General features: G+C 43.3%; 1 protein-coding gene across 1 annotated transcript in view; it reads left to right on the top strand.

Annotated features, from left to right (window-relative positions):
* Positions 1-815: 815 nt before the first annotated feature.
* Positions 816-9,215, top strand: part of LOC103802967 (myotubularin-related protein 13-like) — a gene marked incomplete at both ends in the record, with an annotated part of 25,105 nt that continues 16,705 nt past the window's right edge. The window contains 5 exons of the mRNA XM_009075501.1: positions 816-961; positions 4,110-4,308; positions 5,875-6,071; positions 6,436-6,573; positions 7,658-7,753. Of these exons, the coding sequence (XP_009073749.1) occupies positions 816-961; positions 4,110-4,308; positions 5,875-6,071; positions 6,436-6,573; positions 7,658-7,753 (776 nt within the window). The remainder of the gene's footprint in view (positions 962-4,109; positions 4,309-5,874; positions 6,072-6,435; positions 6,574-7,657; positions 7,754-9,215) is intronic.

The following is a 9,215-nucleotide window of genomic DNA, read 5'->3' as shown; positions in this document are numbered from 1 at the left end:
GTCCTGGCTCAGGGGTGTTTGTTAGCCATCAGGCCATGTGGAGCCTGTCCTGGCTCGGGTGTGGGGTGTGGGGGTGTGTGTGTTTGTTAGCCCTCAGGCACAGCTGCAGCTCCTCCTGTCAGGGCTCGGGGAGGCCAGAGCAGCTTCCTGCAGCTCCTTAGGTCCCCTGGACTAGAGGTGGATTGGTATGGGGTATGTTATTTGTCTAAATTTGAACAAGCATCTGAGCACATTTTGAACCACACTAAATGCAGTAGGATCTTGAGCCCTGCAGACTCTGCCTGCCTGGAAACCAGCTGGACTGTGTGCTGCTTTACAGGTTAATAGCCTGGTGGGGGGCAGAGTTAATTTTGCCCTGTGCGTTTACCCTGGTGGCTTTTAACTCATCAAATCATTAGTCTGTCCCGTGGTAGCTCCTGTGATGCTCTGTTGGTTATTGTACTGTTGGCACAGCAAACTAGAATCTCAAGCTGGTCATGAAATCCTAAAACTTTAAAGTATTTTCTCTCTTTCCTGCCTTTACTTTGTCAGCTCTCTAGATTTATCACATTGCTAGCAAAATAAAAACACCTAATGAAAAAAAGAATCTGCTTACTCATTGCCATGAGACATAGTAGACAAAAATTCTTCTCAAAGTAGTAAAATTTGTTTTGAAGAGATAACATAGGAAGTCATTTTTCTGGAGTTTAAACTGTTGTCTTTGTATGAAGCTAAAAATTATGAAGGGCATTTAATTTGCATTCATCACATAAATCCATTAAGAAGGGTGAATCATATGCATCTTCCTAAACATTTGTATTGTTTTGAATTCAAAGTACCTTCTCAAAAAGCATTGTGAAGGGAGCCAAACGTGCTGGGAAGATGACAATTGGGCGCCAGTACTTACTGAAGAAGAGAACAGGCACCATAGTGGAGGAACGAGGGACTCGCCCGGGCTGGAATGAAGATGATGATATCTCTGGTAACAGCAAACATTGTTTTCCCTGCTAATTGATTAGTCTGATTATTATGCTTGCATTCCAGTATATTGACTAACAAATGTCTTCAAGAAGGAACTGAAAAGTCTTCCTAGACAGGGAAGGAGAAGGGTCTCAAATATGTACATTCCGTGAGTGTTTCTGTCGCAGTGACCTGGCAGAACAGGGAGTTGACTCAGTTCAGTTGATTCAGCTGTAGCCCTGTGACTTTGGGGGATTCCATGTCCTTCTCCCACAGACACGAAGCACAGCGTTAATACCTGTGTACTCATACTTCTCTTGATGATGAAGATATTGAGGGAAGGAGAAGGGTCTCAAATATGTACATTCCGTGAGTGTTTCTGTCGCAGTGACCTGGCAGAACAGGGAGTTGACTCAGTTCAGTTGATTCAGCTGTAGCCCTGTGACTTTGGGGGATTCCATGTCCTTCTCCCACAGACACGAAGCACAGCGTTAATACCTGTGTACTCATACTTCTCTTGATGATGAAGATATTGAATTGCACTCTTCTCCCACAGACACGAAGCACAGCGTGAATACCTGTGTACTCGTACTTCTCTTGATGATGAAGATATTTAAGTTTTTTGCACTTGATGGACAAAACAGCTGCATTTTTCCATGGTCACAGGTGTTATATACACATTAGTGAGAGGCACTTTTTCCTCCCCTCACAAAAATACACAAGTGTGCACTGTGAGGCTTCAGGCCTGCTGTTCTGCAGATGTTTTGGCTGGGAACGTTGGCCCAAGGCTGACAGCTTGCTTTTCTCTCCATGCAGCCCTGGCACAGCAGTGACTCTTGGCTTCAGGCAGAGTGCAGATAGCCATAGGAAATGTGCTGTGTCATCACTGCCATTTCTTTTGTATTGGCTGCTGTGGTTTTGACTTTGTTTTTGACTTTGCAGATCTCAAAAACTGAAGTGTAAGAAACTGTGCAGCTGTACCAACAAGGAATCAAATAGGAACTGTCTGCAGCAGGTGATGTCTTACCAAAGAAATGTTAAAGATAGGGTCGGAAGGAACTTCAGGAGATCAACTAGTCCCTCTCTCCACCCCAAGCAAGATCAACATACTTAATCTGTTCCTTCTAGATATATGTTCTGGGTATAAATTTTGCCTTATTAGTGAGAAAAACCCAGGTGGTTTGTATGTAACTTCCTACATTGCTATCAAGTCAGATGGACAGATTAATTTACCTCACTTTTTCTTAGAAGCCTTCAAACATGAAGGTTCCACAACTCTAGGCAGGTCGTACCAATGCTTTAACCATCCTTAATGCTGGAGAGAACAAGGACCTTGCTGAGGTTCAGGACTAGACATCATCTTGCTGCAATTTAAAGCCTTCATTTCTTACTCTGCCACAGTATACATCTGTAAGAGATGATTCTCTTCATTCTGATTGTAGTGCTAAAGGTATTTATAGTCTATTTTAATATTTCTCTTCTCTGGATATTAAATACCTTTGAGTTCTTTGTTTATTAGTCTTGATAGACTTCTGATCATCTTCACTGCCTTCTTTAGCTGGTCCCCATGTGACTTGCAGTGTGATTTCCAGAACTGGGCACAGTACTGTTGGCATTAGTTGTTGTCTGGGAACACCTCATTTCCCTCCAATTCCTTGTCATCTTTTTGTTTTCAGAGTTGAGAATCTCATCACTACTAAGTTCTGTTTCCTACGGGTGGTCACGTTGGTGTGTTCAGTAAAACAGGAGACTGCAAAACTGCTTTTGCAAATAGTCTTCTCTCAGAACAGCAAAACACAGGGATATTCCTCGTCTTCTCAAAATCAAATAAGTTTTTCTAAACCTGAGACAGCAAAATATCATCATCTCCCTCTTCAGTTTAAGGGCATTGATGTGAGCTCTTATCTCTTGGTTTTCATGCACAGGAAAATGCTTTCCAAGTTCTGATCACCAATATCCCTGTTTTCATGAGAGAAAAATGCATCCTCATTTTACCTGAGGCAGTTGTAGCTTGCCTTTCAGAACTGTTAAGTGCCAAGTTTCTGTGCAACTAAAAATGAAATTGTTTCTAAAACTCACTTAATTTGCTGTCATTAGTGCACTTTTTCCTTGAAATGTGGTGTCACTTCTTTCTTACCATGGCAAATATGAGAACATGGGAAAAAGAGGAGATATCCACAGTGTTCAACTCTGTTATTTAGATCCAGTAGAGAATTTTGGGTTTTGTTTGAGATGAAAGGGCAGAAAAAATGATTTGTTAGCTTTTGTGCTAAGATGGACACACACAAATTTATATGGGCACTACTCCTGGAAATTCTGAATGTTGTCTACTGCCAGTAAAGTTTTAATTATGTCGTGCTGTTATTGTTCAAAGTAATTTCAATTTCATTTTTACAAAGTCCTGTTTTAAGTTTAGATCCTTGTGTCCTTTTCAGTGCCATTCATGCAGACATAAGTCAGTGCTTGAGGTGTTAGCACGTAACTGCTCTGTGCTGTGAGCAGCACTTCTGGACACAGCTGGGAGTCACTCACAGGCAGGTGGCAGGTTGTGTACAAAGACCTTGCTTGACTTGAATTTCAGAGCAGTTTGAACTTGTGACATAGCTTTTTATCTCTCATGGGTAGAGGTTTTTCTGCCTTGGAAAGTGCAGTGACATGCCTGGCTGAAGGAGCTGCTGTTTGTCCTTGAGACACGAGGAAACCAGCAATCTGTTGTGAAATCAGAACACCAGAACATTCTTGGGGCTGAACCAAGCCTTAAAAAGTTTGCTACATCTTTTGATGAGCGTTTTAAAAAAATCGTTGTGCAGTCCAATTTTATCTGGACTGTGTCATGAATCTGTAAAGAATTTGTCCATGTGTAAGGGAAGATGCTCTGTGCTCAGCTGAGTCCGGAGGAACACGAGGTGTAATTTTCGCAGGACTTTGGACGAGAGGTGTCAGTCATGCCACTCACAAGTGCAGTGAGTACCTGTGTGGTGCACTCAGCTTTCCTGACTCAAACACTGCTCTGTTCTTTCTAAGTTCTGTAAACTCTGGTTTGTGTGTGTTAGTTCCTGCCACTCCTCACAGAGTTAGGACAAACTCGTACTTTATTTGGAAGAAAGTCGCGTTGTTTTCTGTGTAGTTCTGCCCTGCAGCAGCTCCTGCTCAAAGGTTCTCCCCTCCAGTTTCAGATGACAGTGAGCTGCACACGAGTGGGACCCTGAAAGCATCAGAAAAATCGACCATGGAGCAGTTAGTGGAAAGAGCCTGTTTCAGAGACTACCAGCGGCTGGGCCTGGGCACCATCAGTGCCAACTCTTCCCGCTCAAAGGCAGAGTACTTAAGGATAACTGCCCTGAACAGGATGTATTCGCTCTGCAGGAGGTGAGTTCATCTCAGTTAGGTAGCTGCAAGTGCAGACACACGTGTATATCTCTATAAATAGATTTGCATTTAAAATCTGCTGTCTCCGAGTAAAAAAGCGAGCTCCAGAAACATTGAGAAACAACTGCTTTCTTCAAATTGAAGTATGTCTTAACATTGAGTTCAAGAAAGTATCTGCTTCAAAAGTTTTTCGTGTGTTGACAGCCACGTGGTGTGTTTCCACAGGTGAGTGTTCCTAGCTCCTTTTTCTGCTGTGGCAGCTGATGCAGTTTGCTGCCACTACCCACAGAAAATCTTTTAGTACTAAAGCAGATCTGTCTGAGTCCTGTCTGAAGAGCAGTTGTGTCCTCTGTAGCCAGTTTTGGCTAGTCATTGCTTTCATTGTGGACACTGGAGCCACCAGTCCTTGATGGAAGAAGGGCACAGAAGGAAAAAGTGCTAGATCCTTCCTTGTTTTCTGACTTCTCTAGGGTGTGATGTTTTGTGTGCTCACTGCTGAGTCCAGTGCAGGTCAAGGCATTGAGGCTGTTCAGTTCCATTAGGCTTTGGACATGAACAGCTCTTTCCTCCTCTAAAGCCACTAGTTTTTATATTCTCAAGGGTTGTTTTGGAAAAGGGAATTAATATCTGAGTGGGCTACAGATCTCACCATACAAGTACTTACCTACTGCTGTATTAGCTGGTTACTGTGTTTTGAGGAGTTGGACTGTAAATATCGTGTACATTGATTTTGTCTGAGGGAGTTCAGCAAATGCCAAAGAATGAATTTACAGGAGCAGTGTACATTGTAGAGGAACAAAGTTGTTTAGTAAGCAGTAACTGTTTGCTGGTCCTTGTGTTAGTTCCTTCTTAACATATAAAATTGACACTTATATTGATTTTATTTTTTTTGAGGAGAAGATAGGAAATAATATTTCACATTGCTCGAAGCATTCTTTCACTAGCATCAGCACAAACAACTAACACCTTTTTGGGTTTTGTGTCTTTGAAGGTATCGGATCAGTGAATTCCCTAATGTCCCAATGTACTGTAGTGTTTCAAAAAGTCAGAGAAATGCAGTTTCCAGCACACTGTTCCAAGGAATCTGACTATAAAATTTAAATGTGTTTTGCCATAAACAAAAAACTATTGTGTTCATTGTGATACTTAAGGCAATCTAACATTCTTTCCTTTCAATTCTCATATTTCAGAAAGAAGTGTCAAAACACAATTGCTGCACATTCGCATGCCTCAAAATTCTGTTTTCTGTCGCGCTTAAAATACGACTTTGTTATGCTGACAGATAAGAGATACACGAAGAATAAAAATACTGCCAAATAAAACGTGGCCTTAAATGGAAAAAGACTAGTAGTGAGTCTCACAGGTTTTGTGTGAAGTTTCAATTCAAGTGCTGTTTAAAATGGAGTTTTCTTTACAATTGATGTATGTGCTGTGATTGGACTACAAATAAGACTACAAATAAGAGTTGACTCTAACAGCTCAGGTGTGTTTCCATGGAGATGAACTTGCAGCTTGTAGTGTTAGCAGTTGTAATGGTTGGTGCCTTTGTCTCCTCTGCCCACACAGCTACCCTGGGCTGCTGGTGGTGCCGCAGGCGGTGCAGGACAGCAGCCTGCAGAGAGTGGCACGCTGCTACCGCCACAACCGCCTGCCCGTCGTCTGCTGGAAGAGCACCAGGAGCAGCACCCTCCTGCTCAGGGCTGGAGGCTTCCATGGGAAGAGTGTTGTAGGCCTCTTCAAATCCCCCAACACGCATCCTGCCGGTGAGTGGCTGCCGTTTGCTGACGGCGCAAGCTTAGAGATGTTGCTTTTCATTTGGAGAGAAGGAAAAGCCACGTTATCCTCACTCTGTTTGCACTGCCTGCTGGCTGATGATGGCTGTTTAGTGGCCACGAGGTAACAGACTCGTCCAGCAGTTCAGCTTCGTGTGGAGTGCAGGAGAGCATTGCTGGACCCTGCTCTGCAGCTGAGCAGTCTTTGTCCAAAGAAAGGGGTTTGGACCTTCGATAGACAAGCGATGGCATTTTCAATGCTCTGCTTTACACACAAAGTTGTATTTTGCTATTCTAGGTGTTCATAAATTGTATTTCTGTATTTTAATGTATTCGATTCTTCTTGTGACTCCAGCTCCCACGTCTTTAGAATCTTCAAGCAGTATAGAACAGGAGAAATACCTGCAAGCCTTACTGAACGTGATATCCGTCCACTGCAAAATGAATGGCAGCAACACTCTCACAGTTAGCCCAACAATTGCTCTGTCCCCAGGTAAAGTTGTCCTGCGTAGTGCTGTTCTGTGCCTGAGTGGCAGGGTGGGTTTTCTCTGCTTTGCTGTTGGTTCAATGGCCCATATGGATTCTGTTGTTCCTTTATTGTTAGAATTTCCAGATAGCCTGTGCACTCTCAGTTTCAGTGAAAGTGTTTTCTGTATGTAAAGGATGATTGTAATGTTTCCCAAAATCTTTTTTGGTATTAATCTGTCAGCAAACAATTATCCACCCGTGGGTTGTAGTTTTGGATGGAATTCACTTGGGTGTGACGGTCAGTCTTGAGGCATTAAGAATTTATTGCAGTCCTGGAACAAATGAAGTTCTCCGTAATGTCAAGATGCCCAAACTTTCCTGGTAGCTGTTTTGGTTTTGTGTTTCTTTTTTTAGTATATCAAATATGACAATTGCATTATATAACAGAATCAAAAGTAAAAATGCACATTGAAGTATTTTATGACAAATTAAGCATATTGCAAACTGCATATGGAGTAACTGCCAGATTGAAGAAATGCAGAATGACTGCTCTGTTTCAGGAGGTGTGAGATTGCCAGCTCAGATCTCACACAGACACACTATTTAGCTGCAGCAGCAATGGAAGGTGCATTGGCATTTTCATGTGTGTGACATACTCAGGTTGGGCTTCTGATGTGGTTTCCAAGTAGAGCTGTTTTTGCAGTGAAAACTCCTTCAAAATACACTGTTTGAGTTAGGCATGTGTGGAACCATGAAGAAATGAATGCGTGTTTTATTTCAGTCATTTTGTGACAAATCCTGGTAAGGTTTGTGTGAAGGTGTCAGGAAGGACTGTGAGGAAATGGTGTCTGTCTCGTCTCTCTGGGCTGTAATTGGCCCAGTCCTGCCCAGCAGAGCTGTCCCTGTGGAGTCACCCCGTGCCCCAGGCCTGCACCTCTGCCGCTGTGTCTGATACCTCCATACTGTTGCCAGTGTACAAATTTGTCCCAACAAGTGTGTCTGAAGTACCCAATTGGCAAGAATTAGCTGTGCTGGGTACAAAGGGCATTTTATCAGTTGTGTTAAGTGTTAGTCTGGTTAACACTTTTTCTTTTTTTGGCTGACTTTAGGCACTGAGACGAGGGCTTCACGGATGTCTACTGTGTTTAAGCAGGTAGTGCCAGGACATTTGGATGTAAATCTATCCAATAGCTTTTCTCGAGGAGGTTAGTAAGACTAGTTCAAAGTCTATTATTTGAAATAATAAATGGTGAAAAAATGTTAGTGAAATAAAGCTAATTATATTCCTTACTGATTCATCGCTGTGTGAAACAACAGAACAGAAATTACAGATTAGCCTCAGTCCATAATGTTATCTGAGTATCTAATTTCTGTTCAAGTCCTTTATTTACCATTGAAATAAAGTTTGTTTCTGGTTGGAATTAGTGCAAAAGTAATCACTCAGTTAGGAATTATGGATTCATCCATATTATTAATTTTTCTAAAATGTATGGCCTGAAAATTTGTATTTGATATTGGCATTTAAGACACTTCAGAATCTACAATTACAGATCATTCCAGTATGTGGGTGAAGCTTAGCTGATGCTTCAGAAAGTTGCCAGTAATTTTGCCCTAGGGAGTGACGTGCCAGGCGTAATACGTACGGAGACACCTGTGTTCTGTTAGTTGTTCTAGGTGCAGGGGCTCAGCAGAGGTTCTGCTGAAACCTTTCATTCTCTTAGGTGGATTCCAACTACTTTTACACTTCTATCTGATGAAATTTTGCGATTTTTTTATGTGCAATGTAGTGCACCAAAGTCCTTAAATACGTGTTTAATATAGGGATTACTCTGTTTCTTAAAAGAAATTACATTTGTTACCTTTTAGCCCTGAAGGTTCCTCTTACAGTTATTTCTAAGCATCTAAAAGTTACTTTTCTTCCATTTTATACCTCATCTAAAATTAGTTTAGACCTACATGGACCTGCTGAGGTCCATTCCAACCTAAATCTGATTGTGTGATACAAAACCTGTAGCTTCCTTTGGGGAAGGGTAAAACGATTCTGTAGAGAAAAACCACCCAAAGAGGTGGTTGGGGTTGGGGAAATGAAAGAAGGAAGATGATGAGAGGGAGGGAGAAAGGAAAAAGGAAAATGCTCAGAGCTGTATAGAGAAGTGATGTGAGAATTGTAGCAGAAGACAGTATTAGGTCACAGACAGCCAGGCCTGGGGGTTAGGCCTCAGAGCCAGGCCTGGGGGTTAGGCCTGGGGGTTAGGCCTCAGAGCCAGGCCTGGGGGTTAGGCCTGGGGGTTAGGCCTCAGAGCCAGGCCTGGGGGTTAGGCCTGGGGGTTAGGCCTCAGAGCCAGGCCTGGGGGTTAGGCCTCGGGGTTAGGCCTGGGGGTGAGGCCTCGGGGTTAGGCCTCGGAGCCAGGCCTGGGGGTTAGGCCTGGGGGTTAGGCCTCAGAGCCAGGCCTGGGGGTTAGGCCTCGGGGTTAGGCCTGGGGGTTAGGCCTCGGGGTTAGGCCTCGGAGCCAGGCCTGGGGGTTAGGCCTGGGAGCCAGGCCTGGGGGTTAGGCCTGGGAGCCAGGCCTTAGAGCTAGGCCTCAGAGGCTCTTGGCTAAATTTCGGCAGTAATCAGGAAGAGGGCAGGGAGGTTATCTTGTGTCTTGCTGGGTCGATGCTGCGGCT

The sequence above is a fragment of the Acanthisitta chloris genome, unplaced genomic scaffold, assembly GCF_000695815.1.
Source record: "Acanthisitta chloris isolate BGI_N310 unplaced genomic scaffold, ASM69581v1 scaffold35495, whole genome shotgun sequence".
NCBI classification, from domain to species: Eukaryota; Metazoa; Chordata; class Aves; order Passeriformes; family Acanthisittidae; genus Acanthisitta; species Acanthisitta chloris.
Note: the sequence above shows the minus strand (reverse complement) of the source record. Positions and strands in the feature narration are given on the sequence as shown.